This window comes from Plectropomus leopardus, chromosome 18, assembly GCF_026936395.1.
Source record: "Plectropomus leopardus strain MGB_pleo_1.0 chromosome 18, ASM2693639v1, whole genome shotgun sequence".
NCBI classification, from domain to species: domain Eukaryota; kingdom Metazoa; phylum Chordata; class Actinopteri; order Perciformes; family Serranidae; genus Plectropomus; species Plectropomus leopardus.
The window spans coordinates 31,953,138-31,973,142 of NC_142193.1; the positions used below are offsets into that span (position 1 = coordinate 31,953,138).

The following is a 20,005-nucleotide window of genomic DNA, read 5'->3' on the forward strand; positions in this document are numbered from 1 at the left end:
CACAGTTATCACAACAGGAAGGAGGAAAAGAAATTGAAATGCGCCAAACAGTCCCTAAAGGGTTAAAGTCAGATATGTTTGGTATCTTTTCATACAAACGGATATTTATGTTCACAGTGTGTGTTATTGTTGTAACGGTGTTTTGAAGGTGTTCCTGCAGCTGAAGTCCGCCCAGCTGACCCGCAGTCCAGAATCCGCCCCCTCCGAATGAGACTAAAGTTAAAAACTTTCCAGACGGCGGCAGAGGCGGAGGAGGAGGAGGAGAAGGAGGAGAAGGAGGAGGGGGAGGAGGAGGGAGTGTATTTAGCAGCCGAGGTGCTTGCTGAGACCCTCCCCCTTCGTTTTTGGAAACTCCGCGGGCGATGATGTTGGCGATGAGATCACCCAGCATGCTGGTGAAAAGGTGGAAAGTGAAAGTAAAGTTGTCAGAAGGAGGATGGGTGCAACCCCGGAGCGGAGCGCACTGACAGCGACTTCACCACAGCGCGGTAAGCCCAGTCTCACCCTACTGTTATTATATTTCATATTTTTGTTAGTTTTTTCACTTTAATCCTCTGAGAGTAACAGTTGAGTTACCTGTTGAATGTGAAAGAGACACAGATTCGTGTCTGAGCTGCAGACTGTGGAGTCTGTCTGGCTCTGCAGACTGGAGGTCTGGACGCGTTTGGATTTCACGTCGGCGTCACGGGGCCGGATTTTGGCTTCTGGATTCAAATCTGCAGCTTTTTAGAGAAGCTACCGATACAGGTTTCATTATAATCCTCTGAGAAGCCTCATAAATGTGCGTGAATGTCCGATAATATCCGTCACAAAACTGCCTGTCTACACAATGCATGGATTACAAGGGTGTGTGTGTGTGTGTGTGTGTGTGTGAGTGAGCATTGCGAAATACAGAACACAACACACACATACAACCACACACACAGAGTCAAGCAGTCAAAATATAAATATGTATGGAAGCAAAAAAAGAGGGAAAAGTATTTGAATTTTAGCCGCTCGATAATAAATGTTGGAATTCAAACGCCACTAAATTCATTTGCATGAAATAATTTTTTTGTTCATTTTTGGGGCTCTTTCTTATTTAGTTGCTCATTGCCTCCTTTCATTGTTTTTTTTTTAGATAAAAAAGTCAAGTGTGCTCAGGTTTTAAGGGGTTAATATTGGAACTGAAACACCACTGACTTCATAGCAGTGGGATATTTTACTTTGAAAGCCACGAACTGTCTCTGACTTTATTTGTTCTGACCTTTTTTCTTTTCAATGTTCACAAATTTAGAGTCAAAAATTCAAGCTGAAAAATTGAAAAAGTAACACCTGCTAAAATTCTGTAGTTTGCACATAAACGATGCAAATGATGCTTCTGACCGAGTTCACAAATTCAGTTCAGTTGCATTTAGGCTTGATTGCCTGTCCTATTCTGGGAAGCCAGGCTGTTGCTATTTGACATTTTTACTTTTTTTTGATCAGAATTTGATTAATCAAATTTTGCCACACTATTTTTTTAAATTTAATTTTGTTTTATTTATAATTTCTGTCACTTGAATTTTTGGATCAGTTTGTTTTTGTGAACATTGAAACGGTATATTAAAATTTAATACATTTTTTTAAAAAAAATTAGCTTTTGATTAATCAGATTCTGGGAACCTGAATTAATTAATTAATTAATTAATTAATTACTTTTTTATTTATTTAATTTATTGAATACAAATTGCAAAAAAGGATATTTAAATTCAGCTTTTGAAATTTCAAATCCAGAAATTTCATGTTGTATTTTTCAAGAGGTGATTTCAGAATAGCATTTGAGCGTTTGTTTGTTTTTTGCCTTTTACTAATTGTTTTTGCAATTTGTGGGAAATTTCTTGCCAGTGTTTCATTATGTTTTTTTCTAGTGTTTTTAAAAAAAACAGCTAATTTTCTTATAATTGAAAGGTTTAAATACTTGTGTGAGGTGTCTGAATGCTGCACAAGAATCCTAATCCCAAAACTTTTGTCTCATATTTAGCTCCATTCGCTTCCAAGCCAAAATTAAAAACACAAGTCCCTCCTCAGTGCTTTCTTTTTTTGGGTGCCTGACCCGTTTTGCCCCCCCCCCATAAATAACAAACAGTCCCTATCTTTAACCACCAAGGAAGGCCGGTGCAGCGACTCAACGCTAAGTCCAGTTAAAGTCCGACTGACGTTTACATGACGGAATAGCTCGACTTCCCATCACATTGTGTTAATCCGACTTTGAGAAATTCGTTTTAATCCGATTTCAGTCCCACTAACAAGTTCACATGTATTTTAAAAGTTCAGTTTCAGCCGGACTGAATAATAATTTCACTTTTTCCGGCGTCATGTAAACGCGCTGACTGTCGGTCGCAGTGTGGACAGCTCCTGGTGCTGAAATCTGTAGCATTCAGCTGATAGTGTCGGCGCTGTCTCTCAGCAGTGAGGGGCGTCAGTTTCGTCTCTTGTTTTCTGACTCGTTTTAGGTTTACTTAGTTTGTGCTGGCAGGATAAATGAACTGAGATCATGTCTGAAACCACAGCATTTGTTAACCCATTGAAACCTGAGGAGGCTGGTTTTATTTTTACAGAAACACGGGGTAAAGAGCAGTGTCATTAGACACGGCCCAAAAAGTTGCCAAGAATTATATTTTTTTAAAAAAGAAAGAAAAATTACCTGACAAAAAAGATGAAAAACAAGAAATGGCCCCCAAAAAGTGCTTACAATTGCAAAAAAATAATTAAATTATTTATTTATTTATTGGGAGATGCTCACAATAAGTTCACATACTTTTTTTTGACATTTTTGGTCTTTTCATGTCCATCTTCAACTCTACTAAGTGCCCTTTTATGGCTAATATCACTTCCCAAACAACATCAGCTCGGCATGAACCTCCTACTTACCAGTATGACAAATCAGAATAAATAAATAAAATATAAACTAAAGTTAAAAACAAAAAAAACATACTTCATTTTGAGTAGAATTAAAAAAAAAAATTATAATAATAATTAATAAAGCTCTCAGAACATTTTTCTTATTTTTGTATTTCGACATTTAAAAAAAGAAAAAAAAAATCAGGTCTTTTTCTTGTCACCTTTTACTATTTTCTTGTAAATTTTAAAACTTTTCTAGCCAAGTTGCTCTCTGCCTTTCCCCCATGTTTTTCAAAGAAATCAAACCAGTTTTTCCTCACGTGTGAGAGGGTCGGGCCGCTCGCGAAATTCAACGCAGCACGAGAAAAGCAGTTCTCATCTAGGGTTAACAGAGCCATGAGAGACCCTGTTTTTTAACACTGTCATTTTTTGAATTTACTTTAAATGTAGCGTAGTCACTCTCTGCTGCTTCCAAATTTTGCTTGTGGCTGTAAAATGCAGATGAACCAGTTTTAACGGCACAGAGAAACTTTTTGTCATCCATGATCAGAGAGAAATGCCTGCAGGCGAAATGTCTTTGAATTATGGCAATCATGGTTAATAATGAGTGAGGGGGAGGATTTAGGAATTCACCAGAGGGTAAAATGTTTAGTGATTCATAAAAGTTTAAGCATTTGTGGAATTTCTCGTTTGATTTTGGGTATATGAGTGCATGCGATTTAAATCAATAAGGAAGATTGTTCAATATAAATCAGTAACTTATGGAGAAGCGGTGGGATGAAATAAGTTTGTACGTCTTCGCTCTCCTTTTTAATGTAAACCAAGTCGTCAAGTTTTAATGTTTTTTATTGCCTGCAAATACTACTTTTTTGTGTGTGTGCTTGTTTATGTCTTTCTCTTTTTTATTATTTTTTCCATGATCGAAATTAATTTTTAATTTAACTAAAAAAAGTTCCACCTCAATTTTTTTTACGAGTTTAAGTGTGAGTATTTTCACCACTTAACCTTCATGTCAGACAGCAATTTCCAACAGAAAAATAAAGCAGATGGGTCGCTACAAAACATCCACGTTTGGACCTTAAAAAGATTTTGGAAAAACACCAACGCGTTCCTACAAAACATCTACATTTGGAGCCTAAAAAACTGCTTGATACAAACTTCAAAACGTTTGCTTCAAAACGTGTACTTTGGAGCCTAAAAAGACACTGAAAAAACAATATTGGGTTGCTAGAAAACACCCAGGTTTGAAAGCCCAAGGAGTGTCTCATATTTCCTGTCTTGCCATCAGATGTTCACTATCAAAAGCTGCAAAATAAACCTTGCCTTGTAACTCAGCCAATTAACTGAGAACATCTGCTGCTGGGAGTACTTAACTGTTTAGTCTCAAGTGTCATTTACAGTCATCTTGCAAAATTGCGAGATTGTTAGATTCTTAATATGTTAGCAATATCTCTAAAAAAACATAAAATAAACTTTTGATGATTGTGTGTTGTTGAAGTATTTTATGCCCTGATGTGTGTGTGGTGTCCCGGCTGAGGTCAGACGAAGTGAACGGGACACTTGTCGGACTGGCTGTCCTCTCAGTGCGTCCTATCAGGGACTTTATGAAGTGTCGCTGGTGACTTGGCGTGAAATGGCACGGGGTCGTGGTGATAATGAGGTGGAATGCAAGTTTCACTTCCTCCCTGAAAACTGGCTGTTTGCTCTTGTACTTTTACCTTATTTGTCCTTGATACGGGGTTTTTGTTTTTGGAGGTGGGTTTGCTAAAGAGAAAATGCAGCTGATTAATTCTGAACATCAAAAAGGACTCGTCGTTAGACAACAAGTTCGGTTATTGTTTAGGAGCTTCGTTCAGTCTTTGTTATCCCAAAGACGGTTTGAACAAAGGCTTTTTCTTTCATGCAAGTGATGATATGGAGGCCCTGAGAGGCAAAAAAATCTTAGTTTTTCATTACAAACCCCCCAACCCAAAAAAAACGTTTTATTAGTGGAGCGCTTTTCACAATACTCAAAGACGAAAACAAAGACCGCCATTGTGCCGAATTTGAAAAACACTTGGCATAAATTAACATGTGGGGCCGCTGTGATGAGTAAATTGCTGTCGCTGTATGGGATTGTCTGCAGGTTATGTACGGCCCCATGCTCAAATGAGTTTTCCACCTGAATACCAAGAGTGGTGGGCGTCTCGTGAAGGGCCCACTTGGCCCCATTTTTCAGCCCATTTACTACCCCACGTGGGCCCCTCATACAAATGTTGGCGGGCTTTATATGCAGTGCCTTTTACACAAAATGAGGGCGGGTTTCCATTAACCCTCAAATTGCACAAATTGAAGTTGTGAATATAAATATTGCAAAAATGTTTTTACGCTTGCTTGAGGTGGTATTAAAGGCGATTCGAAAAAGCCATATTTGTCCGAACTGCAGTGGAAACCCTTTTTTAGTCTTTTCTAGGTCACATGATGCTGTGAGGTCACATGATGCTCCCGCATATAAGGGGCTCGCCTTTCCATCACGGCTCCATAACACGCCTACGTGCCCTCGGATTGGAAATAATGACGGCTAGTGCGGCGGCTGCAATAGAAATAAAGCTGCTGATGTTTTGAACATCCATCGCCATGGTTACTGGGATGTTATCACGAGAGGAGAAGTCACATGACATCACTCAGTGGAAACACAGTCAGCTCCATGTCATGTTTTATCCACATTTCCAAAATATCGCTTAACTTTTGCACAGATCTGTGATGGAAACACGTCTGCTGACAGAGAACTGACAGATCGGCTCTTGATCAAATTAAAAGCACTTAAATTCTGACCTGAAAACAAAATATTAAATAAATAATAAAAAGTCAGATATTTAACCAATTTAAACATGTTTGTAAAACAATATATTGAAGGGATATGAGCTGGTTGTTCCCATATTTTATTTGGCACACTCAGAATCTAGCCTGTACTGATTTTTTACATTTTTTAAAACAAATTTGGTGATGGAGTACGGAAATGTGCCTGTACGAAAAATGAAAATCATGAAAGATTATCCCAGTAGTTCACCTGAAACCAAATATATATATATATAATGTTATTATTGCATAGAATATAGAATATGTATTCTATTCAATAACAGAAATCACAAAAAGTTTTGGCGTCTTTATTAGCAAAAACACACCGTGTTTAAAATTGAGAACAAAGATTGATTCTTTTAACTTAACAGTAATCCTGTGACATGAAAACACTCTATATATCAGCCTGTGAATTTTGAGTGCTCTCTGAGCTGTGAATGATTTGTGACCTCTCCAAAAAAGTTTATCATGCATATCTATTTATTTATTTACTTAGGTAATTCGTTTTTTTTTCTTTGTGTCATTTTTTATTTACACACACACACACATATATATATATATATATATATATATATATATATATATATGTATATTATCTTTGTTAACCTTTTTTTGTTCCTTACTGGTTTTGTTAATTTAACTTAAAAAGTATGCTTTAAAATGATTATTTTTCTGTGTCTTCTTCTGTAGTGTGAGTGTGGATGGTCACTGTGGCAGCATGACATCATGGAGATACATGACTCTCCTGTTTCTCTTCGTAAGTACAATATTTCTCGTAGTGCTGATACAGGAGCACTGAAAACAGTATAACTTATTAAATATATTAAATATGTTTTGTCTCAATCTTCAGTCTGTAAAAACAAACCTTTAATGCTGCTGTTTGTTTTCACTTCCAGGTGTTCCTGAGTCTGATTGACCCGTCAAAGGAGGGATGTCTCGATTATTTAAAGATGGACAAATGGGTAATGTGTTCATCTTTCTATTTTTATTTTTTTTTCACAGCAACACTTTTCTTGTGCTGCAAGTACTTAAAGCGCTGAACTCTGAGGTCATTTCCTTATTTTATTTTCCTCTTTTTTTATTTTACAAATTTCTTGTAAACTTTTGGGTCATTTCTTTTCTTCCTTTTTTTCAGTTAATGGGCTGGGCATCCAGCGGGGTTTATTTTGCAACTTTTTTGTACCTTTCTAATTAAAAAAAAAAAAAAGAAAAAAAATTCTGGGTTATTTTCTCATACTTTTTACTAATGTTGTGCTTATTTTTTGGGTTATTTTCTTTTTATGTTGCTCATTACTTTCTTCCCATGTTTTTGACAGAAATCAGGCCTATTTGATTAGGTTTTGAAGAGAACTTAAACCTTTGAAAATGATAACAAGCAAAACGTGCATTTAAATTTTTAATCAGTGTAAATGGTCAGCTGTCATTTTTTCTTCCCTTTTTCCTTAATTTATTTGTTGAATTATTATTATAATTTTACAATTTCATCTGTGAATGTTTATTGCCTTTCATACTGACAAATATTAAATCAATAACTAATAATAATGTCTCCTTTTTGTCCACGTCCCTGTTTGACTCTTAAGGTAGCAAATCTGACAGACACTGTGCCCATCGTTAGCACTAAGGATCCCAAGGTGAGCGACTGAAACAGAGAGGAAAAAATGAGATTAATGTGAGCTTTTTATTGTGTAACATGTGTGTTCTTCCCTCTGCAGGACACGGTGAGATGCACAATAGAGAAACAGTACCTAAATGGAGTAACACAATATTGTTTTTGGCTGCGACACTGCTTTGACCTGGTGAGTGAAAAAACACCAACTTTTCAACGTTGTTTGCTTCACGTTTGTTGGGACTTTTGTAAGCGATTTTAAAATTCAATTTTTCACTTTTCTTCCCTTTTTGAACAGAAGAAATGCCCAAAAATGGAGAGTGAAGAGTGTAAAGGGGACATTTCTCAAGAAGTCCATTTCCATCACTTTGCGTGTTTGGTGGCCAAAGAAATCGGCCAGCCTCTTAAAGGTACCACACACACACACCTTATCTCACTGCTCTTGTTTTCTATGGACCTTTTGAAAATTGATTATTTTAATAGTTGTTGGCAGTTTTTTATGATTATGGCATGATAAAAAATTCCAAAATTGCCTCTGTTAAAGCCCCTGACTCTTATTACGTCAACAAAATGAAACAAGAGTTTTCAGCTTGAGTTTATCCAATGTTCAGCTTTGTTTTCTGAAAACTTATGAAAACTTATTTAACTGGATAATGCCCCACTTGCATTTTTAAACATACAGTTTTAGAAAACTTTTGATAGCCCCAAAAAATGTCTTTTAGGTTATTCACCTGTAATGTTTATTTTTAGTCTAAAAATATATGAAATTTCACGATACATATTTTTAGAGGCCATTTTCTCAAATCAATTTTTTTCTCATTTTTTGAACTAGAATAACTTCACTTCAGTAGCACTTACATATATCAAATTTTCTTGTCGTATTCTTGTCTAGATTTGAAAGATTTTTACTAAGCAGTTTCTTCACATTTAATTCAAAGCCAACTTTATAGCGCATTTATTAAAAAAAACACGGTGAAATAGTTTTATTTTTAATTTTATTTTTTGGCTGTCGACTGTATTTTCTGATTATTTGAATAATAGAAAGAGAATTCTCTCTGTGAAAAACTTTGACTCTAAACATTACATTTCAGGAAAAAAATATTTATGTATGTATCAATAGTAGTTTACTGGTGTAAAACTGTTATTTAAAATGTCACATTAATAATTTGCTTTTCTGTCTTTTTTTGCATCACAGGCTGTGAATACGGTGAGTATCCACGCTGTTGTGTTGTGAGTGTTGGTGTGTGATGAAAAGCGTGTAGTTATGTGGACATGTGCCAACCAACACACCAAAACACATCCAGCATTTCCTTTTGTGTCTTTGAATTTGTTGAACCATATAATTTTGATGTTAACCCATACTGATGTAATGTTGATTTTTTTTTTCTTTAGACACTGTGTGTGCGCTTCATTCACGAACACCATTTACGGGTGAGTCACACTCTTTTATTGAAGTGATGCAGAGGTGCATGTTGCTGCTGTGCATGTGTGAAATCCCAGAAATCGCGCCTGCTGTTGCACAAGAGAGTCTGATCTCTCAAAAAAAAACACGGCTACATGTGACCTTTCGTTTTTAGAGCTTCTGCAGTTTTCGAGCACTTTACATCACAATTTCTCAATCTTCATGCTTTTAATAACATTTTGACCTGCTTAGTTTTTATTTTAAATCATTTTAAGGGACATTTAAATACATGTAATTGTAGTGATAATAATAATAATTGTAATGAATTAATCTTTAGAGGCCATTTTAATTCAGTGTGTAATAGTTTCCTTCAGTGTGTCACTGTCATCGGCTGCTGTGTAACTCAGCTCTGGTTATTTTAGGTGCAACCACAAAAAAAACCCACTTATTTAAAAAAAAACGGCCTACTGTCTCTCATCTTCCCCACCCCCTGGACACTTCGATCGATTACAAATATTTCTCCACAAAACCGGTATTCAGGACAGCTTCAGTAATAATTAACCACGTAAGAGTCTGCTGCTGTGAATGCGGATCTGTGACACTAAACTCAGGCAGAGTGATGCTTTGAGCTAAATGCTAACATCAGCATGCTAACATGCTCACAATTCAAAAACTAACACATTTAGCACAAAAACAATCCTTTTGCTGAACATCACAAAATGTCTCCACACAAAAGCAGTCTATTTTTATGGTATCCAGTTCTTGCTAAAACAAGTTCTGCAACAACAGACATCAAAAACAGGAAATGAGGGTGACTGTATTTTAAGCAACGGGAAATATGCAGTTTCCTAAAACTTAAAATCTTCAAACATGCAGCACACATATTAATACATTCCCCATATTTAAGTTCCCTGTACTTTTAAATGCTGCCTTTGTATTTACCAAATCTATCACTTGTGCTACTAATATGACTAATCCCTACAGTGTTTAATGCTTCTTATTGGTACTTCATATTTTGGTTTTCGTGCCAACAAAGCTCATATTGTAGCATTTCATGACTGACTGACTGACTTTCTCCACCAACAACAACAGCACCACCAACAACAGCAACAATGACAACAATAGCTTCACCACCAACAACAGCACCACCAACAACAGCAACAATGACAACAATAGCTCCAACAACAACAACAGCAACAACAACAACAACAGCAACAACAGCATTGTCAGCAACAGACACACAGAGCGCAATTAGCAGAATCAAGGGTAAGCTATTTAAATGGCACTTTATATGATTGGATGAGTACTACTGAGACTGTGGCTATTAACAAATGCTCCTTTATTGTTTATAGATGTTTTTTTAACCCCTCTGCTACAGCAAAGCTTTTAGCGAGATGCATTATGTTTTCAGATAGGCCGTGCATGTGTACGTCCCATTCTAGTGAACGCAATATCTCAAGAACAACTTGAGGGAATTTCTTCAAATTTAGTTCAAATATCCAACTGGACTCAATAGTGAATTGTTGGTAGTTATAGGTCAAGGTCATTGTGACCTTGCAACTCATTTAGAAGATATCCAAAAATCCAAAATCCCAGATAATGTAGGTACAGTGTGACTTCAGTCATTTTAAAAGTAGGTTCAGATTAGCCTAAAATCAGTGCTGACATTGTTGATTCTCAATAAACCATTTCTTAACAATACACTTAAATTATTTATATGATGGGGACTCCCTAAATAATTTTTGTACTGAATTCTAGTGATGAGATGCTCTGAAGGAAAAGGCAGCTGGCTAAATGTAGTTTTCCTGAGTGAGATAGTGCAGACCCCCATCGCTGCACCTCTTCATCAGTCAGTTCACTCTGAGCCCAGGTGAACCACATTTTAAGGAAATACCCTCAAAACCTTGTGAGATATCACATGCACAAAGTGAGACAAACACCAGGTCACAGTGAATTTTGACCTTTTTTTATACAAAATTCTAATCAGTTCATCCACAAGTCCACAAATTTGAAAAAAATCCCCCCCGGCATTCCTGAGATATTGAATACATGAGAGATGGACGCAAGGTCACAGTGAAATTTAACCGGTGTACACCAAATTCTTGTCAGTTCATCCTTTAGTCTATCTGAACGTTTGTGCCAAATTTGATAAAGATCCCTATAGGCGTTCTTGAGACATTGCATTCACGAGACTGAGATGGACACAAGGTCACAGTGAATTTTGACTTTTGCACACTGAATTCAAATCAGAATTCGGATAGATATAACATTCAATAGAATGATACAGATGAGGTCACAATGACCGTGACCTTTGACCTGTGACCCCAAAATGGAATCTGTTTATCGTTAATTTCAAGTGGATTTTTGCACTAAATTTGAAATGAATCTCTCAAGGCATTCATGCAATATCAGGGTCACAAGAAGGGGATGTACGTACGGACATACAGAGATGCAGACTAAATAAACTAACAAAGACTAACTGGCAAGTGCATGTTAACTTCCTCATGTCCAATAAAGAGCAGCACACAGCAGCTTGACTGAGGTTTGGGAATCATGCAGCTGGAAAACAGTCCCAAACCGAACTAAACAAAAATATACCTAACACTCCAGTACTTTAACTCACTGACAAGACTAACCTAACATTAGTAAATTCATTCAAATCTTGAACAATAAATGACAATTTAAGTGCTCTGTGGCCGTGTCAGAGTCAGTAAAACGGTGGAGCAAAAGACTTTTGTCACTTTTGTTTGATCTTGTGGGTGCTTGTTTTGGGTTTCCTCAGAGCGCTTTATCACTACTCAAAAGGTTTTATTTTTACTATGTAAGTTGAGTGTTTTCATGTCATGTCATGTCAGCTTCTGGTTGTTAATCCTACTCCCCCGCTGGAAAGAAAAACTTAGACATTTAGAACGAGATCAAGTCTTAACAAGATGTGCAACAAGCTCTAAACTGTCGTCCCCTGTGAGCCAAAACCAGTTTAGATATTGTGAAGTGAATCCTAAAAACATAATGAAACCAGGCTGGAGGGAACTGTGTGCTCGCTGATGTGACAGCTGTTGATGGAGTATGTGGACAACATTCCTTTATTGCCATTTGATGATATATTAGTAGTTTTAGTACACTAAAAATGAAAAATATTTCTGTCAAAATTTAGAATTTGGAATATAACAAACTCCAACGCAGAACTTTGTTTAAATGCCTTTGGCAAATGTTAATAAAAACGGAAACTTTCAACATCAAATACAGCAAGTCAAGTGAAAATTTAACTAAAAATGAACAAATAAAAGTAGATCCCTAAGGTTATTTTACAAAGTGCAAAGAAATTGTCAGCATGGGAGGAACTTTTACTTTATAAAACCTCAGGTCACCGTTTTTATTTATTCATTTTAATTTGAATTTTGATTTTTTTGCACTTTTTGATAAATTAATTTTATTGGCCATCATTAAAATAAAACAGACGTACTTGTGATCCCGATACTGCCCTGAGTGAATTTCTTCAAATTTTTCACAAACGTCCACTTGGGCACAGTGATCCCTCACCTTTAGGGAATTTCAACAAATTTTGGCACAAACTTCCACTTGGACTCAAGAATGAGGTGATCAGAATTTGCTGGTCGAAGGTCACTGTGACCTCACAAAACATGCCTTTGACCATAACTCAAGGATTTGTATGCCAGTTGTGACAAAATTTCACACAAATGTTTAATAGGATGAAATTATGAAGTGATGAAATTTTACATCTAAGAGGTCAACTTAACTGTGACATCAAAATGTTCTGCAAAAATACTTTTTGGGCAATTCCTCAAAATCATAACAGGAGCAGAAGTTTGGTGAGACACTGCACCATAAATTGATGCAGAAAATTCACAAATTGGTTCATAAAAAAATCATGAGAATGCAAGAAATTAGGCGACTGATGCTAAAAAAAAGTTTTGGTGGTCGACCCCCAAACTCCCATTTCATATTTGAGCCCCCCAGTGTTAGGACAAAGCCACGCCTTTGCTTGTAGCTGCATGTCTTTTACAGGAATTGTGCTTTTGGTGAGAAAGCCGAACCCTTTACTGAATAAGATGCTTTTCATTATTTGTCATTATTATATTTCAAAACTGAAAAGATTAGTTTTCTTGTTTCAGAGTTTTTCTAAATGATCTTCCATGCTTTGATAGTACTTTATGATATTCTGCATTTTTGATTAATACCAATAGTTTCAATTGTACTGATATTATTTTTTTTTATCTCTCCATAGCACAACATTTAGAACATAAATATAAAGAAGGTAAGTTTTTTTTCAACTAATTCAAATTTGTGTGTTTAGTTGATGTAAATATGTCAGTTTAGTCATTAAAACAGTGACGAGGGAGAAGTCTTTAAACTGAATGATTTCTCCGAGCAACAGTCAAAGATTTTCAGTTAAAAACAGAGGAAAAAAGACAATCTTTACTTTTAAAGATCCAGTGATATTTTATGTCACTAAATTACCCAATCAATTAATCAACCTTTTAATGTCGAAATTTCTTTTTCTTTTGTTGTATTATTTTCAAGTTGTTACACTAATGAAAATTTAGTTTTCTTAGCTGCTTTACTGGATGATCATCAGCACCCATGTTTAGCCATAACTTATCTTTACTGCCTTAATTTTATTGTTTGTTTTTTTTTTAAAATCTTTTTATAGACAATGAAACTACAGACAACAGTGGTAAGTGTTTTTCCCTTCACTTAAATGAGCTTATTTGGTTTGACAGAAATATTTTAGAGATTTTGAGCTGCTGTGGAACCAGAAATAATCAGATTAGTTGAGTTAATTTACAGGATATGTTAGTTAGTTTGTTTTTAGAAGTTTAAATCTTCTTTTTGCTCGTACGCACAGAGTGCTAATACGTAAATCAAAATGAGCAGGTTTTTGATTTTCATTGTCCTATTTTTTTATCCATGTGAGTACAAACTATTTAAAAAAATGTGTTACAGTAAATAAAAATCCACTAGTATGTGTGCATTTTGTATCATGTTTTACATAAGTCTAAATAAGAAATATTTCTGAATCTGTGAAATATTTATATTTGCTAAATGTGAAAAACATACAAAGAAAAGGGATTCTTTTTAAATCACTTATGATCTGTCTGTTTTTTCAGTAAAATTCATGAAAGTTGTCTCTGATCCCTCCTTTAGCAAACACCTTGAAGGTGTTATTGTTGATTTCTGGGACCTTTAATGCGATTGCGCTGGTAGTTATCTTGTTCATGTGCTACCGGTGGAGGCAAGGCAAGAAACAGAAGGTAAGTGAGAGCATGTTGGTGTTTTAATGTAATTACAACCAGTTTTTCAGCCTGAACATTAGTACGCCCAATAGCAAGTATAAAGTAGAGTATTATCAGCGTAAAACAATAAGTAATATTCAGGACTCGTACGAGTGTGCTGCAGCCATCTACGTATTGCAGCATCAGTTACAATTTAAGTGTGATTTCTTTTTCAGAATTTAACTCTTGTCTCGAATGGAAACTTAGCGGGAGCTCAGTCGATGACAGAGATCAAGGTATGTATATGTACATACTTACATCTACCCGTTCTCCTAATCGAGATATCTCAAGATTCTCTTCAAATTTAGTACAAACATCCACTTGGACTCAAGGTTGAAGTGATTAGATTTTGGTGGTCATAGGTCAAGGTCACTGTGACCTCATCTGTTTCATTTCGTGAAAGCGATCTTTCACGAAACGCCTTTATGGAATCTCTTGGCACAAATGTTTACTTGGACTCAACAATGAAGTAATTAGATTTTCGTGATCAAAGGTCAGGGTCACTGTGACCTTGCATTCGTCTCATTCCTGTAAATGTCTTATCTCATGAACACTTTGAGGGAATTTCTTCAAATTTGGCACAAATGTTCAAGTGGACTCTAAAATCAGCTGATTAGAATTTGGTATTCAGAGGTCACTGTGACCATGCATCTGTCTCATTGTCCTGAACGCAATATCTGAAGATGAGGGAGTTTCCTAAATTTTGGTACAAACGTCCACTTGGTCAAAGGTCAAGGTGACCTCATAAAACATGTTTTCAGTCATAACTCAGGAATTCATAGAAATTCATACAAATTTCACAAAAATGTCTTATAACTATGTGAATAAATTCAGCTGTTTGAAGAAAAAATGTGTCGATGTTTTCACAGCAATATAAAAAAGATATTAGAGACAGAATTATGATATTTGATACATAGCTAGCTAGCTAGCTTTAATGACATGCCACCTTTGGTGAAACACATTTATCAGACTTGAATTGATGGTTATGTTTTTAACACTTTTCTCTCTTTCAGACTGACACACCACTGCCATCTGAAAAGTGGGCGGAAGAAGAGAATTCACACTTAATGACGGTAACTTTTAAGTTCACGTTTATATAAAAATATAGTCGAAATCCTGACTAATTTTAACTGTGATTGTTTTTTACTTGTTTTAATTGACTCATTGTTGTACTGTATTGCTTTATTATAATTTATGATTTTATTTATGACTGATATTTTACATTTTTATATTGTTCTATGTTTGTATGATGTACTCTGGTCTCTTGAAAAATTAGATCTCGATCTCAATGGAACTTACCTGATTAAAAAAAGCTTTACATATCTGAAGCACAATGGTTAGGACTTTCAGACACAACAGACAGGGCCTTTTTCAAATTGCACTCACACTGACACATCTAGCCGACATCAACATTAGCATCTCTTTTGCGTTTTTCATTTTTTTTGGCCTTTATCTGTCTGTCTGTGTTTTTATCTGTTGGCTGGATCTCTGTGGAGCAGTTGTTTTGTCTCAGCTTGTTTGCGTTTTATATTGATGAAACCATATTTGTAGCTGGAAAGCCAAGACTGAAACCACAGTCTCTAAGTCTCTGTCTTTGTCCAACAGCCTCACGTGTGTGTCTCCGTCCTCGCACATTCTGCTGATACAAATAAGGATTGCCGTGCTACTGGAGAGGAAATGCCACATTAAGGACCTGACCCACAACATGGCCTCTGTATATTCTTAACGCAACGCAGCTGTGGGATGTAACAAAGTGTGTGGATGCCAGCAGGATCAGCTTTACACTACCTATAAGAGGACTGCGGAGGTGTATTACGCCGAGCATGAACAAGCTGCAGCATGCCGCCTCTGCCCATCAGTCTCTGATCAAGATGGAGTGATAATGTCCTTGCGCCAAGTCAAAGGGAAATGAAGTGCAATGGGACTCTGACTGAGCTACTTGTCTGGACCTACTCTTGATGAATTTGTGTCTCTTGTGACACGTTTGTTTTTTGCCGACCAAACAGAGGCGCACTGAGATAGTTACAGTGGAGACGCTCGATACGGGAGTTTGTTTCACCACAGAGGTCAGAGAGGACAGCAGGGTTAAACGCCTGAATGGAATATTTTATGCCAAACCCAAATGGTCTAAATGGTATAATGGGTCTGTCCTCCAAAATATGACCACAGAGGTGGTTTGTACAAGCAGCTCGTTAGAAGAAGGTAGAAGTTAGATTTATTAGTCATTGCTTTACACAAAGTTTAAAAAACGAAATTACATTTGTCCTTGATCCTGCTACATATTTGGAGTTGAAGGATGAGTTGATTTAAATCAGCAGCTACTGTGAAAATTTCCTTTCCGGTTGCTGCTGATGGCATCATTCAATTCCCGAAGGGCATTTTTTCGAATTTGCATCAGAGTCTTGCGCCCTGTCGGCTCTGAACACGGCCCGTCCATCCAGTGCAACAGCTTGATCCAGGATGTTAGAGGTTAATCATGTCTCTGTGAAGATGTGTGCAGAGCAGTCTCTGATCTCCCGTTGCTGAGTGAACCTTAATCACATCTCATCCACTTTATTGTCTTGCAAATGGACATCAGACAGAAGAAGGCTTAGTAGAGGAACAGCTCTCAGTCCAAATCGGGTCAGCCTCGCCCTGATGCCAGCTCCCTTCCCTCTCTTCGTCAGGCACTTTTGGTTTTGTTTCTCCCCTCTGATCTGACTGGCTGCTCGGAGTACATCGAGATTCTCTTGCGGTCTGCTGCATTTAGTCCAAACTCCACACAACTCCCGATGTTGCTAAGTGCCTCTCGTGGAAAAGTCATGCTTTAGCAGAAAGGAGACATGGAGTCAAAAAAATAGGAAAATATAGCAAAAAAGTAGCCAGAATTTGATGAGCTACTGACTGCCATCGTCATAGCAACCATATTACAACCCATGTTTTTTTTATTGTTAGGTGACAACCTTTAGTGGAGGTACAAATTGACGGGAGCAAAGGAGAACGTTAGGAGACGTTGTATGAAGAGTGGCAAAGTCCTTGTTCAGAGAAGGTCAGGGTGGATGGACGGGTCAAACAAACACATGACTTTCATCCAGGAGACAGCTGTTTATGTCTCAGGCAAAACCAAAAGTAGACATTAGTTATTAACCAAAGCAGCATCATGTGACATATGTAATCAACTGATGTGTAGGTTAACCTTTTGAAACCACGGCAAATGGCTTTTCTCACAAAAATGTGGAGGGAAGGCTACAGCAACTGAACAAGAAATTACCCAAAAAGTAGCCAAAAAAAAGGAAAAAGAAAAGTTCCACGAAAATTACCTGAAATTTTAAAAAATATATTTTTTCTGTAACCTTTATGACATAGTTAGTTTTAAAAAAATCCCTAAATATTTGATCATTTTAAAAACGATTTTCCCTCTTTATCTCTCTTTCTTGGCTAAAGTCATTTTCATATTTTTTTTTCATAATTTGCGAAATGTTTCATGCCAAGTTGCTGACTGCCTTTTTCCCCCATGTTTTTGGGAAATAAATCAATCAATCAAACCAGTTTCCTCATTTTTCAAAGCTTGCAAAAGGCATCCAAATGCAATTAAGGTTTCAAAGGGTTATATTACATAGCAAAGCACTTATTTTAACCCAAGCCACAATAGTTTTTCTAAACCCAACCAAGTAGTTTTGGTGCAAATGTCAACTATGTGTTTAAAACTGTGACCAGTTATGGTAACAAACAACCTGTGTGGTCGCCAGTTGGAGGACTTGTTGAGCTCTTACATGTGTGCACAGCTGTTTGTTTGCTGCAATGCCTGTAAAATTTGCCAGTTGTGAAGCTAAATACTATTGGAGTCATGTGTTTGTGTTTGATGCATGAAAAAATGTGATGTGATACACAGGCAACACTGGCATTCACACAGGGAGGACTGCATGGAGAGAATCTGTTAATGTGCATGTTAAATTATTCCACTCATGGTTATATATATTCAGTATGGATAAAGAAAAATAAGTAACATTACAGCCTTAATGTCAAGTGATAAAATTAGTTTACTCCTCAATCCAGTCAAACTGTCTAAAGTCATAGTGAAAAATGTGCATGTGAAGTAAACTGCACATTTTGTGAAGATAGGAAATGCTTGAGACTGCTTTAGCTTTTAAAATTGTAAGTTGTTTTTTTACTCACTGAGCTATTTGCAGATTTAAACTGTGTTTGTGTGGTCAGAAAAAACTAAAAGTCATGGAATTTGCAAATAGCAATTTTTAGGCCCTGAGGAGTTTTGGAAAGGTAAATATACACTGAAGATTTAAGAAAAGTCCTGGAATTTTGTTCCAAAAACCTATATGGTAATGCATAACGTGTTCAAGGACTGTCGGACATTTGAAAATCCAACGATATTTTTTGTTTTACAGTTTCTGGCTGTTATGAATAGTGTCATTTTTGGTGATTTTTAAAGAAAATGTGTTCAGGGGCCGTGGATTTGGAAGATGGGTTTTCTTCAAAAATCACCCCAAATATTTTCATTTGAAAAAATTACAAAGCCATTTTTTTCTTTAAAAATTTCTTAAGAAAAAAATAATCAGCAAAATACATTTTAAGATTTATTTGAAAAAAATCACCCAAAAAGTCTTGTCTGTAAAAGTTGCCAAAAACTTTTTAATAAAAAAAAACCAAAATCACCAAAAAATGTTTCTTTAAAAATTTCAAAAACATTTTCAAGGACCCAAAAATTGCTGAAATTGTTTAGTATAATAACCAACAGTCCCTAACTTATGTTTAAATGTTAAGTTTGAATTCTGTTTTAAATTCATTATTTATTTAATAAATATATTTACAAAGGCAGTTATATAGTAATGAAAAGGGACCAAAAAGAAGTATTGGTTGTTGTTTCAGATTATGTCTGGTTTTTAAAAATTGCCTTTAAGTCCTGGAAAAGTCCTGGAAATGTATTGGTATTATTATGGTTTTAAATGTGAGTTACGAAGATGTTTCCTTTGTGTAACACTGAGACAGCGAGCAGCAGAGTGGTATATTTTGGTAGCTCAGGTTTTTTAAAATGTGATTAAAAAAACAGCCCACTTAACAGCATCTTAACCATTTTTTAATATATTAATATACATATAAGCTGTGAAAAGATACAGATGTGAAAATGTATTATTCTGGCCACTTCACCTCCAGATAAGCTAAATAAATATAAGTCCTTCAGTCTGTTTTAAATATTGGAAACAGAGGATCCACTCACATATACAGTATGTTCTTCAGACGTGTATAAATGGTTCCATCTGATATAAATTAACTGTATTTTCTGCCTTCCAGAAGCATTTTTATTATCTTAGCGGTTCCTTTTTCGGAGCATTTCATAATTGTAAGTGTTTTATTTTGTGTTTTAATCCCATCTGCTTCTCATTATTTTTGGAATAATTTCTAATATTCAGTCTCGTCCTGCTTATTTGGTGCTTTTAGTCTTTGAATGCATTCATATTTCATCCATGTGTAACCATTCAGCAAACATGGTGCTCCGCTTGTTTTTTTAAGATCCAGTTAAATAATGGTGCTGTGGTTTTATGCACTCAACTTGGATTCTTGTAAATTCACTTAGTGTTGAGTAATAATGTCCAGACTGAAGTGTAAGGACGGTGAGGAGCTGCCCTAAAGGCAGAAATAATCTTAGTGGTTAAGAGAAATTTCGGTAGATGGAGCCTATAGGTAAAGAGTGAGGTCACAAATTACTGAAATAACTCCTTTTTAAGCCTTTGAAAACCCTTTGAAACCTGGAGCCACATCACTTTTCTTGTGTAATTTTTAGACGCTTTCCAAGACCGTGAGCAGATTGATTTCTATCAAAAACATGAGGGAAAAAAAATAATGAGCAACTTGGTCAGAAATATTCCACAAATTGCAAAAAAATCTGTAGATTTAGGAAATTATTTTTAAAATTAAAAAAAAGAAAGAAAAGAAAAAAATGTTAACGGAAAAAAGAAAAAAGCTCATCATAATTACATATTTAAAATGATAATATCTAAGCACTTTTTT

At 35.9% G+C, this 20,005-nt stretch overlaps 1 protein-coding gene across 4 annotated transcripts; it reads left to right on the forward strand.

Moving 5' to 3' along the window:
• Nucleotides 1–237: 237 nt before the first annotated feature.
• Nucleotides 238–19,177, forward strand: LOC121957224 (uncharacterized). 4 transcript variants are annotated; one of them, XM_088091167.1, is made up of 15 exons: nucleotides 238–488; nucleotides 6,391–6,457; nucleotides 6,597–6,662; nucleotides 7,281–7,331; nucleotides 7,413–7,496; nucleotides 7,608–7,716; nucleotides 8,502–8,513; nucleotides 8,699–8,737; nucleotides 9,801–9,974; nucleotides 12,955–12,984; nucleotides 13,381–13,404; nucleotides 13,875–13,981; nucleotides 14,179–14,238; nucleotides 15,016–15,075; nucleotides 15,608–19,177. In XM_088091167.1, the coding sequence occupies exons 2-15, from the start codon at nucleotides 6,419–6,421 to the stop codon at nucleotides 15,689–15,691; spliced, it is 939 nt and encodes a 312-aa protein (XP_087947293.1). In that variant the 5' UTR covers nucleotides 238–488; nucleotides 6,391–6,418; the 3' UTR covers nucleotides 15,692–19,177. The 4 variants fall into 4 exon arrangements, with proteins under 4 accessions (XP_087947293.1, XP_087947294.1, XP_087947292.1 ...); XM_088091168.1 differs by having other exon boundaries at nucleotides 239–488; nucleotides 7,605–7,716; nucleotides 9,852–9,974; XM_088091166.1 differs by having other exon boundaries at nucleotides 240–488; nucleotides 7,605–7,716.
• Nucleotides 19,178–20,005: the final 828 nt, after the last annotated feature.